Below are 17,246 nucleotides of genomic sequence, written 5' to 3' on the forward strand. Positions count from 1 at the left end.
CCCCCCGAGTGCACAAATTTTTGTGCCCCGGGCCTCTAGTATATATATAAAAACCTAAGTGACTGTACTGACTGAACAACTGGTCGACCAATCGCTATGCTGCTCAACACAAGAGCTGCCCCCTGTGGTCAGTGTGTTACCACAGCCAGCCTCCCTTGGCTCCTTTCCTCAGCCCCTCCCCACTGCTGGCTGGCCCCTCCGATTGGCCCCGATGGGGGGGGGCTAGCCAGGTAATGTCCCACAGCCCCTCCCATCCTGGCTGGCCAACCTCCTGTTGCCCCTCCCCTCAGCTGGCTTCCTGTGGCCCCTCCCCCTGGCTGGACAGCCCCTATTGGCCCTGATTGGGAGTGGGCCAACCTCTCACAGTCTCTCCCCCCAGGCCCTGATGGGGGGGCCGCAGGCCAACCTCCCACAGTCCCTCCCCCTGGCCAGCTCCCTAATAGGCATCAATTGCCGGCCAGGCGAAGGGACCCTACCTGTGTATGAATTTGTGCACCTGGCCTCTAGTATCTCCATATATTTGAATTTTCCAGCTTTCTTCCTGTTACTGATTTCTTAATTTATCATATTGTGATTGGAATAGGTAGTTGGTTTGATTTCAGTCTTCTTAAATTTGCTAAGATTGTTTGTGGCATGTCATATGATTTATCCTGGTGAATGTTTCGTGTGCACTTGAGAAGAGTATATTTTGGTGCTGGTAGAAGGCATGTTCTATAAATGCATGTCAGGTCCATTTGATCTGAAGTATATTTCTATTCCAGTGTTTCTGTGTTGGATTTTTGTCTGGATGATTTATCCATTACTGAAAATTTGGTATTGAGGCATGATATTTCAAATACCTCCAAAACTTGCTTTCCAAAAATTTTATATTTTATGTATTTAGCTGGTACCTTGTATTTAAAATTATTTCCTTTATAGGTAAAATTTGTTACCACACTCCAAACTTTATTTTATACTTTTGATATATGATCCATGCTTGAAACATATTAACAATTACCTTTGACTTATAAGTTTTTTAAATACACGTAGATGTGGTTATCAGGTGCTTGTGTTCATGAAATTTTTACTTTTTAAATCAATTTGATGTATTTAATACTTTTATTATTCTTTTACTCATTGTGCATATGGAGAATCCTGTGATGTGGGTGTCTTGTGTTCTGCTCCCCAAAGAAACAAACTTAAAAGGACACTACACTAGTTAAGGGTAGAACAGGGATGAGAACTCATTTCTCAAATCTTGGTTCATTATTTTTTTACTGTTCAGATCATATACTCTTCCTATGTGGGACTGTATTTATAAATCACTGGTTTTTGTCTAGAATATATGCCAGCTGGCTTCAAAATTTATTTGTGTTGGAAAGAATTGAGTATATTATTATTTTGTTTTTCAGGGGTTCTCAACCAAATAAGACAGTAGATAAGAATTGTTCAAAGCGAGCTACACATACCAAAGAAAAGAGAAGAGGTGATGATGGCATTTCTCTTGTAGTGTCTGATACTCAGTCTAAAGGTTTGTTTAACTTTGAAATCTGTTGTTATTTAAATTTTTGTGTATTGCACTTGTAATAATTTTTAAAAATAGAGAGAGAGAGAGAGAGAGAGAGAGAGAGAGAGAGAGATGAAAAAGAAAAATTCATCAGTTGACTCCTATACGTGACTGCTGGGGAATTGAGCCCACCACCTTCAGGATGATGCTCTGACCAACTGAGCCACAACAGCCAGGGTGCATTTGTAATAATTTTAAAATTTATGAATAACTTTATTCAATTTTATGTTCGAAGGATATGTGAAAATAGAGGTAGATTATTTTAGCAACTCAAAGAAAATAGCTAAATTTATAATATGTATCCTATAGTGTATATTTCTTGTTCTGTTTATTAAATCCAAAAGTAAATTTGATTATGTTGTTGTTGGGGCTGGGCATATACCTATAAATTTATAATGTTTGTTTAGCTATCTGTGAGTATTGTTTCCATGGATATGTTTGGGATTGTTATTATTGCTATCTATATCATTATCATTATTATTATTATTATTAGCAGCTTCCCACTATTTATCCTCCTATGAAATATATATTTTATTCATTAGAATTTCTCTCAATTCTAGGAAGATGCCAATACAAGCCATTATTAGCATTTTTAAAGGTAAATACATCCCAGACTACTGAAAATTCTTTGTAGGCCTCCTGACATGTAGGGTTAATGAATTAACTTATTTTTTCTTTTTTGTCTCTTAAGAATTTAAAATAATTTTCAAAAATTTTCACAATTTACTATATTAGTCAGATGTGAAACTAACATCTTCATGGATCTCTTGGATTATTGCTAGCTCAAATTATTGCTAGCTCATCTTATTTTCTAAATAATTTTTAAATTATTCACAAGAAAAGATGGTCCTGTAATGACACCACAAAATTACTTTGTAGTTCCTTTGAAACCCAGCTCTTTACACATTTTTAATTAGCTTTTTCATAGAAGAGACAAACTTAAAAGGACACTACACTAGTAACTTTGATGTATACAAGACACCAGCTGCACCTCTTATGAGGGCAGTCTATATAGAAAACGTGTGACTCCATATTCATAATCTTTGAATTAGTCACTAACTGTCTGCATATAATGAAAGACATTTCTTTTCTTATGAATTGTGCTTTCCCAGCAATAATTACCTTTGGCTATCAAATATCAGTATTTGTACAAATGGGCTCAGTTTGGATACTATCAAGACACCATTAAGCCCTCACATTCCCCTGCTTTTCTAGGTAGAATTGGAATAGTTGAATTTTGCTTTCTGATTGGTGCCCTTCATACTTCAAAGTCACAGTGGAATTTTACATTTACAGCAGGGGAAAAAAATGCATGATAAAAGAAATGCTTTATACTTTCTTAGTATTCCTGAAGGTTCTCCTCATAGGTAAAGTGATTTTAAAAAAATAGGTATTGCCTGTCCAATGTAGCTCAGTTGTTGAGTGTACAACCTATGAACCAGGAGGTCATGGTTCAATTCCTGGTCAGGGCATATGCCTGGGTTGTGGGCTCTATACCCTGGTAGGGGGCGTGCAAGAGGCAGCTGATCAATGATTCTCTCTCATTGATGTTTCTCTCCCTCTCCCTTCCTCTCTGAAATCAATAAAAAAATATTTAAAAAAAGAAAATTAGGTATTGAAATGTTATTAAAAATCACCATGTTTTGATAACTATTGATGACTGTGTCTCATACCAGTTGTTTAACAGAAGGCCATAAATTAATGGGAATTCTGAATTATAGCCCATGTTTACCACTCATTTGTAGCAAATTAAGTTTGTCTTGTGGAAATTGTTTTTAAGAAAATAATACAATAAAATCCTATATAATAATAGGTTAATATGCAAAATGACAGAAAGGCAGAATGACTGGTTGCTATGATGCATGCTGACCACCAGGGGGATGACTTTCAACGCAGGAACTGCCCCCTGGTGGTCAGTGCGCTCCCACAGGGGGAGCGCTGCTCAGCCACAGCGGGGCTGACGGCTGGTGAGTGCAGCCACCCACCTCTGTGGCAATGCTAAGGATGTCCAACTGATGGCTTAGGCCCACTCGCCATGGGACATCCCCGGGGGCTCCCTGACTGCGAAAGGGTGCAGGCCGGGCTGAGGTACCCCCTCTCCCAAGTGCACGAATGTTGTGCACTGGGCCTCTAGTATTAAATATTTTTTGTTTACAGAAATTTTTCATCTCATTGACTTTATATGCTAGTAATATTTGCAAGTTAAGTTATATATATTATACAAGTAGAATCCTATTTTTACAATGTCTAGCTCAACCTAATAAATTTGTTTTCCATGAGATGGTTTTGGGACATGTGCAAATATTAAACTAGTTAAAGGAAAATTCCTGTGTAAACTGCTTTTAGAGTTTACAAAGTTAATGTGCTTTTCAAAATACTGTGTTGATGATTTGGTGGGGAGAGGTTTGTTTTCCTGGGGGAGGAAGCAAAGAGCATTTTCTTTGGAAATTGGAAGATTGTTGACTGTCTTGGAGTTTTTGCCCTCAAACACAGTGCCCGTGTTTTAAGCAACAACAAAGATATTATGACTGTTAGTCATTAGGTGTCTACGAAGTTAGAGTAGGAGCAAGAATAGTTTGTAGTATTGAAGGAACTTTGAATGAATGGAGAGGTCAGGCTAGTTAGTGTGACATGAAGTCTATGTTATGAATTCAAGGAAGCTCCTTGGGACTTGCTGTGCATAAACTTTGAGCTTCTATTTGAGTTTGATATAGATTCAGAAAGCAAAATAATTCAGGATAACCTTCAGTTAGTTAGAATCTACTGGAAGGTATTTTTGTACAATACATATATTTGATAACTGAAATATTAAGCATTTTTAGTAATAATCGCCATGAGTTTCAAAAGAATGCTTTCTTGTCTGAAAAAAGGGAGCACTTTTTTCTCTGTAGGGTAATAGATTTATTGGAGACTTCAAATGACAGGGTCTTGATTTTTAAAAAGAAGAAACTAACTGTAAAGCAAATTGATATTGTGAATGATTATGTATCACAGTCAGATGATGAAGAAAGGTAGTTTGGCTCCTTTTAAAAGAACAGTGATCAATACTCTTTCAAATTATTGTTTCTTTTCAATTATCTATCTATCTATCTATCTATCTATCTATCTATCTATCTATCTATATCTTACATTTTAAAAAGACAACTAATTTCTAAAATCAATGAATTATAAAAATGTCTTAAGACATGAATTATCCACATTTTATTAAGACCCCCCCCTCCTCCTTTTTGGTTGTACAGTTGAATGCAGTTACAGCAAAAGGTAAAAACATGTTGTGGTTGCTTTGCTTTGGTTACTAATGAATACTACCTTTTAACATATTTTCCTCATATTTATTGTACAAAGAATATTCACTTTGTGTATGCATTTTAAAATAGGGCATCTCTTCATACTTATCCATGTCAGTATGAGAATTTTACAGTGGACTTCTTTTTTTAAATTAGCTTTGGAAGTAGTATAACAATTTTGATGATGTTTCTGAGAGCTCTCCTAAAAGGAATTCTTTCAGTACTTTTTGGTTATGTTTATGACCCTTTTTTTTTAAGATCTTAACAGTGAAAGTAGAGGTTGTGATCATCTTGAAGAGGGGAGCAGAAACAAGAATGGTACATGTTCTGATTCAAAAATGGAACCCACTCTGATTTCCAGGAAGAGAAAGAAAAGGCTTAGAAGTAATTTACCTGATTCTTATAATTCTACTTTGTATAACTCAGCAGAACTGACAGTAAGTAGAGGTATTTAGATGTGACATGAAGTAATTTGTGCTATGATAAAAATGAATTGACCATGGCCAAATGATGTTTTTCTAGCTTTATTCTTTTATCATCAGATTTCTTTGTCTTTTTTTAAATTAAAAAAGGATTTAAATGAAACTTTTTTACATTTCATACAGTTATTGAAACAAATTTTAAATATTATGAATGAGTTAAAAAGTTAAGTTTGCTCCTCCTTTGATTCCACTTGTTACTTAGTACATTGGTATACATTTCCTTCAGATGTGTTTTCTATTATTTTCCTTTATTTTAGCCAAATACTATTTGTGCTGTCCAGTTAATTGCTTTTTCACTTGGCCTGTAAAATTATCAGATTTATTTTATCAGTAGAAATTTACTTACCAACTTCTTTCAGCTTCTCTTATCTAGAGTTTGTAAGTAAAGAATTACCATTTTTAGTGCATATAGCACCTATTTTCAAAGACTTAGTATTGAGTAACAGTCCTATATAATAAAAGGCTAATATGCAAATAAACCGAATGGTGGAACGACTGGTCGCTATGATGCGCACTGACCACCAGGGGGCAGATGCTCAATGCAGGAGCTGCCCCCTGGTGGTCAATGCACTCCCACAGGGGGAGCTCTGCTCAGCCAGAAAGGGAGCTCACAACTGGCGAGCGCAGTGGCGGTGGCAGGAGCCTCTCCTGCTTCCACAGCAGTGCTAAGGATGTCTGACTGATAGCTTAGGCTTGCTCCCTGTGGGCTCCTGGACTGCGAGAGGGCACAGGCTGGGCTGAGGGACGCCCCCTGAGTGCACGAATTTCATGCACCGGGCCTCTAGTAAAAATAGAAGAAGACAGCTTTTGATTTCTTTGATTCACAAGGCATTTCAGGACTTTCAGTATCTTTGAGTTATAATTATAAACATGACAAATTTATACAGTAACAGATGTGAAGGCAGTGATTGATTTTCACAATTTTTTATATTGTTATCTGATTAAGTTTTTAATTTTTTGCTCTTGTTACTAGCTACTTCTCTACAATATAGAGGAGAGAGCATGGCTCCTGAAGATATATAGACATGATGTCATATGGCTCTTTACTTTTATAAAATAAAACTTTAAAAAAAATTCTCTCATTTTAAAGTTGACTTAGATCATGGAAGACCGTCTGAAGCCCTTGTAAATATGGGAGCCTCACCATCCTATCCTTTTAAAAACTGTTTAGGTGTCTGATTAGACAGTATATCTTTATACTTGGGAGACAACTACAAGAGTAATGTAGTATAATTGTGTAGTTTTCTATCCCTTTATTATAAAAATGATATATTTTTACTTTTATATTCTCCTTTAGGAATTTAAACTTTAAAAAAATTCATTATGCTAGCCAATTTTGAAAAATGCTAATTTTTTGTATGCATTTATTTATGTTCAGAAAGAACAAGAAAATGACTCAACAGTATCGTCTGAGTTTGAAATGCAAAGTGAAAACCATGATCAAGATCCAAAACTGCTTAAAGAAATTACACCTGAACCTATGAAAAGTGACTTTACTGAACTATCTTCACTTAATAGTCAGGAATTGGCTTTGAGTGCTGCTCCCAAAAGCACTTCTGACTGTTCAATCACTGAAACCGTTGAGAGCTCCATTTCCACTGATACTTTGGGGAATGCTACCCTGGTTGAGAAGGATGAGAATAAGTTAAACACAATAGAAAAGCCTGTTTTAAGTGAACACAGTGAAGGCAACCAATCACTGATCTCAGCTGAACCAAGTAAGTAACAGGAGGATTATTAAGGTCTTAATTTTTTCTGCTCTACTTAGTTATTTTATTTCTTCTCTTGAACAAATTTGGCTAAGGCAATAAGAGATTTATGACATCACTGTGGGGTTTATTAACTTTAGAAAAAAAAGACTTGTGGTTTTGGGACTTTATGAAACTTATAATATTGATTTAGGTAAAAACAATGAAGTAATTTTTTTTTTTTTTTAGATTAGTATACTGTAGTTCATCTCATCAGATTTTAAAAGATCCTATAAGAATCATCATTATTGCCATTTAGTTGATGAGGCTGAAGTACACAGAGTTTAGGTGCTGTTTAATTATTGTCATTAATTTTTATTTAACTTTTGAGTATTTGATGTTGTCACATGGTACATAAAAGGATATACAATGAATAGTCTTCCACATCTTTCCCTAGCCATCCAGTTCCCTCTCCTGGAAGCAACTAATGTAATAGGATTTAAAGTACAGGTAGAGTGATGGTAAAATACATTACCAGGACTAGAACTTGTTCCTAAGTTCTTCTCATGGCTTCATATCTGCAGGTAACTGCTAAATAATAGTACTAATTTGAAATTATTGCACATAACTAGTATAAATCAGATAATGAATGAGTGATAGGCCAGTTTCTAAATTTAGAATAAAGTTGGATGATTAAATTTAATGGGATTATCAAAGATAAATAGCATTAATTAGAAGTTCTCTTTTTGATAAGTGATTATTGAGACACATTTAAAAAAATACATTTCTCCTTTTTTTTTTTTTACATTTTTCCTTTTTAGTTGTTGTTTCCAGTGATGAAGAAGGACCCATTGAACATAAAAATTCAGAAATTCTTAAGTTACAATCTAAGCAAGACCATGACATCAGTAATGAGAATGAGAATATTTCTGAATCAGCATTGTCAGAACTACCATTGATTACATGTGAATCGGTACAGGTAATTTATTTCTGCCTTCTAGTAGATAAATAGTGAAATATTCACTTTTGGCTAAAACCATTTTTTGTTTCATCAAGGAAAATATTGTAATAAAAGTTACTCATTTCTTTTAGTTTGAATTTTGAGATTAGTTTCAGAGAAATATGTATTTATCTTTATTTTGAAGTGAAAGGATTATACCATTTTTTTTCTGGCCATTTATATTATTCTATTACTTTAATATACTTATTTTTAATAGTTCTCATTAGACATTTAAGAACTTTATTGAAACTTTTTCTAGGGTAAAAGTTTCCAATATTTTTCTGGTCTTGCAATACTATAACCACTTGGACTTATTCCTTTCCCTCACATGCTATTAAGGCAATACAATATAGAGGAGAAAGCATGGCTTCTGGAGATATACAAACTTGTGTTCAAATCCTGCCTCTGCCATCAGTTTAAGTCCTTTTTTATTTTCCTTCTTACAGAACATAATAAATGATAGTCTCTGATGGTTTACTGTCAGCCACTTGTGTTTTTGACATAGCACTTTGAAAGTCTAGCTCTAAAGTAAGATTCAAGTCATTTGTTGTCAGTGTTTGTTCATATTATGAACCTCTGATTATGTTGTTTTTAAGAAATGGTTATCAGTGACCACAAGTACAGAATTATGGCAAACTTCTGTCTGTTTGTTTTTAAATAATGTCAGAGGCTGTTATTCTGTAGACTGTGATGAAGAATTTGGTCAGTTTTATAAAAACAGTTTGATGGTGTGATTAGTTTCACCAGTATTTCTATTGCATTAAGAATTTTGTACAGAGATCACCTCAGCAACTGTGTTCTGAATTTTTGTTAAAATGTAACCGTTCTTGCCCATTGGGCAATAGCATACTTGATGGGTTAATTGTATTTGTAATTAAAATAGTGTCATTGTTGATAATGAGTTCAAACTTCTAGAATCAGGGGTAGGAGACATCTGGCTAAGGCCAGCAAAATCATTTGGTCTGGCCCTGCCAAGCCATTAGGGGTGAGTTAATTAAATGTTTGACCAAATATAGCAGGCTAATTTTTAAGTTGATAATTTTGGCCCACAAATGATGTTATAAATATCCAAATGGCCCTTGGTAGAAAAATGGTTCCCCATCCCTTTTCTAGATGAATTATAGTTCCTTTGGCAGCATATAAGTTTACAATGCAGTATGAAAGATCATATTATAGGGAAATAACAGGCCCTGGCTGGGTAGCTCAGGCAGTGGTCGGCAAACTGTGGCTCTTGAGCCACATGCGGCTCTTTGGCCCCTTGAGTGTGGCTCTTCCACAAAATACCGACTTCTGCGCATGGGCCACGAAGTTTCAATTGCACTGTACGTGCGCACCCGCACGTGGCATTTTGTGGAAGAGCTACACTCAAGGGGCCTAAGAGCCGCATGTGGCTCTCGAACCGCAGTTTGCTAACCACTGGGTTAGAGCGTCGTCCCAATACGCCAAGGTTTTGGGTTCAATCCCTGGTCAGAGCACATACAAGAAGCAAGCAACGAATGCATAAACAGGTGGAACAACAAATCTCTCTTCTCTCTGTCTTTCTCTGTCTCTCTCTCACCAATCAATAAAAATTAAAAAAATATATATTTTATTGATTTTTTACAGAGAAGAAGGGAGAGGGGTAGAGAGTTAGAAACATCGATGAGAGAGAAACATTGATCAGCTGCCTCCTGCACACCCCCTACTGGGGATGTGCCCGCAACCAAGGTACGTGCCCTTGACCAGAATCGAACCCGGGACCCTTCAGTCCGCAGGCTGATGCTCTATCCACTGAGCCAAATCAGGGAGAGGGGGGTCATAAAATTTTTTTAAAAAGTAACATCTCCTATAGAACTGACAGAACATGATCACAGCCAAATAGCAAATAATGTGGAGACCTACCAACATCTATAAGGCAGAATACCATAACATTGCCACATTCTTCCTTGTTTCCAGTTTCAGGTGAAGTTATGAGAAGCATGGATTGCTCATTTTTGGGAGGCAGTTAGTCTTTACAAACTGTGATGCCCAATAAGAAATTATTTCTATTCTATATTGTAATTTTATTACTTAAACAGAGAAAGACAGTTTTCTCCAACTGATTACCATCACCTATAGTTGATTTGATTCCCCTTTTTACTTAGGGGATCAGAATAGTATAGTAAACAATAAAAGACAAGAATGACAAAAAATTCCATTAAGCAATCATTATGAACTGGGTTAAAAATAATGAGTACTGTGTAAGTTTTAGATGAGGACTAATATTTTCTAGAGGTAGGTAGAGAGTTAATACATGCATAATTGCTCTAGTGATAATTTATTTGGTTACTTGTGATGTTAGGCTTAAAGCAAGATAATGTGCAAAGGCAAGGTAAACATGGAGTTGAAAAAGTCATTTTGGCACAGTGTAGAATTCAGTAGAGGTTGTGGGCAGCAGCTACTGCTGATACTGCCTGGTCATCTGTTGTCATTTAAAAGCAGAGTTCTGTAGTTGTTTGTGTGGAAGTGGTATGAATTTTGAAGTTTTAGGCAACTGGTTGGCTATCCTCAGACATAGATCATATAGTAAAACATAGATTTTATGTAGCTGATGGGTTTTAGGTATTTATATCCCTTTATTGCTCACTAAACTCTCAGTAGCGAAGAGCATCATTTTGTTTATGGAAGCAATTTTATGTGGTTGAAATAACTCTTGGCTTGGCGATAGAGACTTGAATTTGTCTTAGCTCTGCTTTTTAGTAACTGCATTACCTTGGGCAAGTCACTTAACCAACCGAAACATCTATTGACTTAAGAAGTGGGAAAAAAGAGAACTACTTCATGGAGTGGTTGTGGGATGAAAAGAGAGAGTATATTTAAAAACTCATTTTAACCTAAATCACTATATAAATCTTAATTTACTTCTATTGCGTTAACAATTAATAAAGGGAATATTGAGTTTGAAATCATGCCTTTGATACAGAGGAAGATTGATACAGTTCTAATTTCTAGAACTTAGACCCGGAATTAATTTAGGAATAATTTTCTCAAGGTAAATCATAGTTTTTAAGAAAAGTAATCTAGATAATATTTCCTCACAGTAACAACAGTAAAAAATTCTTCAGTTCCATTAATAGTAATTTAAAGAAGTATCTGACTTTGGAAAAGCATTGTCAACATTTATATAATACTTAGGGTTATAAGAATTTTATAATTTATTCCTTGTTAGGCTTCATCTGAATTATGTCCTGCCGTGGAAAACACTTCCTGTATTATGCCTAGTAATGAGATGGATCTACAACTGGATTTTATATTTACTTCTGTTTATATTGGTAAAATAAAAGGAGTTTCTAAAGGTTGTGTTACAGTAAGTATATCTAAATGTTTTTTTTTCCTTTTTTTTTAGTTTTGGATCTTAGACAAAGTATTTCATATTATCTTCTCTTTTTTTAGTGCAAGTGAAAATAGAACTGAGAATAATTTGATATGGGACAATTTAAATTTGTCATACATTGAAACACGTCTTTAATTGGAGGGGGATTCCTAAAATCACAGGGGAATGTCCTAAAATTATATTTCTGATCTGACTAATGAAAATCATGTATAAAAACTACATATTTTTTGAGCTATAAAATTAATTTAGTGGTAAATTATATTTTTATTCAGGTTGTAGTTGGGAGCGCAAATAAGACATCTCATTAAGGCTTATGTGAAATATTTCCTCTTCCAGGAATCCTTTTGTGATTTCTCCTTTCTAGCCAGAATTAACTTCTCCCTTTACTGTGTACTTATAGCACTTTGTTTGTACATCTACAATATTTATTCTGTGTGTTTATAATTGTTTATATTCTTGCCTGAACTGCTCCATTAGACTTTAAGCTTCTTATGATAAAGAGCCATGCTTTTATTTATTTTTTTATTCTTCCACAAATGGCTAAAATCTAAGTAGGCCCTATAAACTTTAGTTAAAATGAATTGACTACATCAGATTATAACTTAAGTATTTTCCTAGAAGTTTTATTGATGTTTTACTGTGTTAGAAATAAAGCAGGGAATATAAAAATAGTAAGACATGGCCTCTGCTTTCAAGGAGTTTACAGTATAACTAGAGGCCCAGTGCATGAAAATTCATGCACTCAGGGAGAGGGGGGTCCCTCAGCCCGGCCTGTGCCCTCTCACAGTCCGGGACCCCTTGGGGGATGTCCACCTGCCAGCTTAGGCCTACTCCCCCGGGGATTGGGCCTAAGCTGGCAGTCAGACATCTCTCTGGCAGCCCGGAAGCCCTTGGGGGATAGTGGACCTAAGTCGCAGTTGGACATTCTTAGTGCTGCCGAGGAGGCGGGAGAGGCTCCTGCCACTGCTGCTGCCCTCGCAGCTGTCAGCCCGGCTTGTGGCTGAGCAGAGCTCCCCCTGTTGAGCGTCTGCCCCCTGGTGGTCAGTATGCGTCATTTGTTGTTCCCAGTCATTCCGCTGTTAGGGTCAATTTGCATATTACCCTTTTATTATATAGGATGGAAGCAATAGACACATAAATAGAGACTTTAGATTATGGTAAAATGTACAATGGAAATATGTACAAAAAGGGTACATATGGGAATGAGTACCTGTATCTGTCTGGAAGAATCAGAGGCTACTTCACAGAGAAGAGAGTGCATGCTTTAAGTCATAAAGTAGATGTTTACTTGGTGACAGTGTGAGGTAAAACCTAATCCCAAAAGAGTAAACATTCTGTACAAATCCAACATATCATGTGAACTACAAATAATGGTAGCTTGTGATATAGTTAAAATCGCTTTGATTGAAAGCCCAAGAGCAGTGTTCCCTCATCACTAGTTTTCAGATATGAATGTTTTTTACATGCTTGGGGTGATTTTACAATTCTTCTTCAAGGGATTTTTTTTTTTCACTTTTCATCGCTCCCACCGCATTTTGCTTTTTTTATTTTAAATTCAGGTTTAACCAGTTTTTTTGTTGAGTTCTTTGTAATGGCAAAATATTGGGTAACTTCAGTATATGACAATAATTGATTAGCTGGAGAGGGAAATCAAATATAAATATTCAACAGTGGGTTGTTATTAATTAATATATTAATTGTTATTACACAGTCAGGTGGGCTTGTTATGGGCAAAAAATAAAACCAAACAAAAAACTAGAAATGAATAAAGGAGTAATTAAAAGAACACCTATAATCTTGTTTATCTAGAGAAAACTGCCCCTGATTCTAAATTGTATATCATTCTATATTCTTCATATTAGATATATATGTTTAAAACATACATACTGTTTTGTAACTCACCATATGTAAACTAATTTAATTCATGTACCTGTTTTAAGATACTTGGATTGCCTTGTCCTTAATTCTTGACTGTTAGACATTTCAGGTCTCCCAGTATTTTGCTATTACAAATAATAGGGGACTGCAAATATTCAATAAGTGTCGTAAAATATGTCTTAAAACCTGTTTGTTGGAACACTTCTTATAATTAAAGTAAAAAACTTAAATGTCTGATTATAAGAAAGTGGTTTAGTAAATCAAAGCAAATATATGCAGGTAAAATATATGCATGTGAGCAAAGACTGAAAAGAATTCAGCAAAAATAAAACAGCTATGTTATAATGGAGAGAGCATAAACAATTTAAAAAATTACAAAAATATAATTAACACATTGTTTGTGGATAGTTTTTATCGCGCGTTAACAGGTGGCTCTACTACTTACAGTCAACGTAAAACGTATAAATACGTTTCCCGCATACAGTGTGTTAAATTAAAAATTTAAAAAGTCGGCAGTTGGACATCCCTCTCACAATCCTGGACCGCTGGCTCCTAATCGCTCACCTGCATGCCTGCTTGGTTGCCCCTAACTGCCCCCTGCTGCTGGCCAGGTCACCCCAAACTACCCTTTCCCTGCCGGCCTGGTCGCTCCTAACTGCCCCTCCCGTCGGCCTGGTCACCTCCTACTGCCCCCCCTGCCGGCCTGGTCACCCCCAACTGTCCACCTCTGACAGCCTAATCGCCCCCAACTGCCACCCCCTCTCCAGCCTGGTCACCCCTCACGACCACCCCCCCGGCCTGGTTGCCCCACGCAGCCTGCTGTTCAGTCGTTTGGTCGTCCCTCACTAACTCTACCCTGCCAGCCTGGTCATAGGCAGCCATCTTGTGAGGGTGTGAGGGTTAATTTGCATATCACCGCTTTATTATATAGGGTAACACTAGTGCCCCGGTGCATGGATTGGTGCACATTGAAAGGAAATTAGAAGGTGGCCAGCGGGGCAGGACTGGGCAAGATGGGCAGACACGCCCTGGAGCTCACCTCCCATGGTACCTCCCTGGATGCTGCACCTGGGGTAGCACTGCGGCTCATAGGTCATCTGTGGAGTGAGCGAGTTCCCTCCGGTAGGTGGGGTCCCTTGGCCTGGCCTCCGGGGATTGGGCTGAACCTGGTTCTCTGACATCCCCCCACTGGTCCTGGAGAACGAGAGGGCACTCTGCAAAGTTGCTGTCGCTTGGCAGCTCCTGCATTGAGTGTCTGCCCCCTGGTGGTCAGTGCGCGTCATACCTACTGGCTGGTCGGATGGCCGGTCAGTCGGACGGTTGCTTAGCCTTTTATATATATTGATACATATTTATGGTTCAAGACAGGGCATTCACACTGGATGACTATTGTGCTGGCTATTTTAATTTTTTAATTCGACAGTACAAGGGAAAAGAGATCTAAACATTCAGTATTGAATGTTTTAAAGATTCTTACGGCACATAGGTTGAAAATATCTGGTGTAGAGAATGCTGCAATAGATGTGAACATTTCGTGTTTAGATCTCAACTTTGTTGGTAGCAGGAAAATGTTTATTAAGTATCTCTTATGTTGAGAGAACTCTATGGGCTATTGTAACAAATTATAAAAATAGCTCTTATGTTCAGCCTTTTTCTTACGTTAGATAGATGTGAAATGATTTCAGAGAACTGGGTTTACCTTATCCCCACAAAAACATCATTTTTTCCCCCACAAAATTATTTTTCTCATATTCTTACCTGGAGATTAAATTTTTGCTAGGAATAAGGCTTTGCCTTTCAGAGAGGCTACATAATGGCTTAATCATCATACAAAGGTATAAGTGAGTATCAAATCCTTGCCAAGCTGAAAGGTTTGATAGGACAAGAATACTTACAGTGAAAGAATGAGAGAATAACATAGAAAGTAGAGGCCAAAGATACATAGATGCACTACTTCTAGTTCATAATTTTGTAGTAATGACTATCAAATTTTAAAAGCATCACTCTTATATTCATTGTCTATCACTAGTTATTTTCATTTGCTAAGATATCTTTTATGAGATTAAAGACCCAGTGAAACCTGTCAGAAGGAATTTGGCAGTGGAAAATACACGTCACATATACAGGGCGTCCCCCCAAAATGTATACACACATTGAGTGTAATGACAAAGGCAGTGTTTATTAAAATACATTTCATTTTCATTTAACAGCTGTCAGCTGTTTAAGTGTGTATACATTTTTGGGGACACCCTGTATGTAGCAGCTGTGTGAAAGTGACAGAATAATAAGGTGAATTTGACTAAATTAAACTAGATAATGTGCTTATTAATCAGATGCTAGAACAGGGGTGGGCAAACTTTTTGACTCGAGGGCCACAATGGGTTCTTAAACTGGACGGGGGGGCTGGAACAAAAGCATGGATGGAGTGTTTGTGTGAATAAATTCAAAAAAAACATCATTACATAAAAGGGTTCGGGTTTTTTTTTTTTTTTAGTTTTATTCATTTCAAATGGGCCGGATCCAGCCCGAGGGCTGTAGTTTGCCCACGGCTGTGCTAGAATCTAATGATAATAGTTTCCCTTGATTAAGGGACTTATCTAAAGCTAAGAGAAGTTTAGTAAGTTACGTAAGTATCTACTTGCTATTTGTTTTAGTAGAGATAATAGAGGTAGGATTTGAACCCGAAGATCAGCTTTTAATTCATGTGCATTTTGCTCGAATTTTGCTTTAGTGCCTAACTTACACTATGATATATGATTTTTTATATTTGTGAAACTACAATATGAAATAATTTTTAAATTGGTAAAAGTAATGGAGTCACAGTAAATCTGTGATTTCACTGAACATTGTTTCTTATTTATTTGGAACTCTGTTGACAGTTAATTTAGGTACCCATGTACCAAGACCATGTTTGATTTTGTTTTGTGCTCATAGACTGTACCCCTGATTTAATTGACAATTTTATAAATGTGTTGCTCAAAAAAGAAACCTAGCTAATGAATAAATAAATAAGCATGAATTCCTTTGGCATTAATGGAAAAACAAATGTAAAAGCACAAGCCTATTTTAGATGGTACATGGAAGATTTAGGTGTGCTCTACAACCCTTGAGAGTTTATCATAAAAGCAACGCTTAACCCCTAGAGTGCTGGGGAGCGCGATTGTGCTCCTCCTGTCTTTCACCGAAAGTGCCGGGAGCGCTATCGCGCTCCTCCTGCAGTGTCACTATTAGATGCTAGTAGTTCTCTCTTTCTATTGACAGATGGCACCTAAGTGCAGATTACTTATGATGCCGCATGTTTGTAGTTCTAAAATTGACCACTGGCATTTATCTGGCTAATTTTTCACAGGTACTACGATTTTATGAAGTGTATTCAGATTTTGTAGCGCTAAAGCTTCAAAATGGCGTCCAGTTCTAAGTCTGCTTTTATTAGTGATGATGATATTGCTAAATAATATGTCAATTATTAAAACTTAAACAGTATCTTCATTCATGTATTCAAAGTCAACATTAACCCTTTGAGTGCCAACCAATATCCTAGGAACTATGCTAAAATTGCCAAGGCATTTTTGCTGATTTTATAGCAGTTTAGGAAAAAAATTATGAAAATTAGCCAGATAAATGCCAGTGGTCAATTTTAGAACTACAAACATGCGGCATCATAAGTAATCTGCACTTAGGTGCCATCTGTCAATAAAGGGTGAACTACTAGCATCTAATAGTGACACTGCAGGAGGAGCACGATAGTGCTCCCGGCACTTTTCGGGAAGACAGGTGGAGCACAATCGCGCTCCCCAGCACTCTAGAGGTTAATTTTATTTTAACATTATATGTTTTGTTCAAATTTTTTTCCTACTAGTATTTTATAATACATTCAGCAAACAATATATGTCAAAGATGATAACAAATGTAGTAAAGGTTTTCTTAAGTTTTTGAATATGTAACTTCATTTACTTGCGATTCATTTTTTTCCCTCCTAAACTGCTGTCAAATCAGCAAAAATGCCTTGGCAA

General features: G+C 36.5%; 1 protein-coding gene across 7 annotated transcripts in view; it reads left to right on the plus strand.

The window, feature by feature from the left end:
* The window catches only part of SENP7 (SUMO1/sentrin specific peptidase 7), a 164,592-nt gene that overhangs the window by 111,889 nt on the left and 35,457 nt on the right, over positions 1-17,246 (plus strand). For 6 of the 7 annotated variants that reach the window (XM_014528305.1, XM_005880182.2, XM_005880183.2 and 3 more), the window contains 5 exons: positions 1,392-1,510; positions 5,092-5,270; positions 6,694-7,033; positions 7,825-7,982; positions 11,191-11,328. In XM_014528305.1, coding sequence (XP_014383791.1) covers positions 1,392-1,510; positions 5,092-5,270; positions 6,694-7,033; positions 7,825-7,982; positions 11,191-11,328 — 934 coding nt within the window. The remainder of the gene's footprint in view (positions 1-1,391; positions 1,511-5,091; positions 5,271-6,693; positions 7,034-7,824; positions 7,983-11,190; positions 11,329-17,246) is intronic. The other variant, XM_014528306.1, reaches the window with a different exon arrangement.

This window comes from Myotis brandtii, unplaced genomic scaffold (genome assembly GCF_000412655.1).
Source record: "Myotis brandtii unplaced genomic scaffold, ASM41265v1 scaffold63, whole genome shotgun sequence".
Lineage (NCBI taxonomy): Eukaryota > Metazoa > Chordata > Mammalia > Chiroptera > Vespertilionidae > Myotis > Myotis brandtii.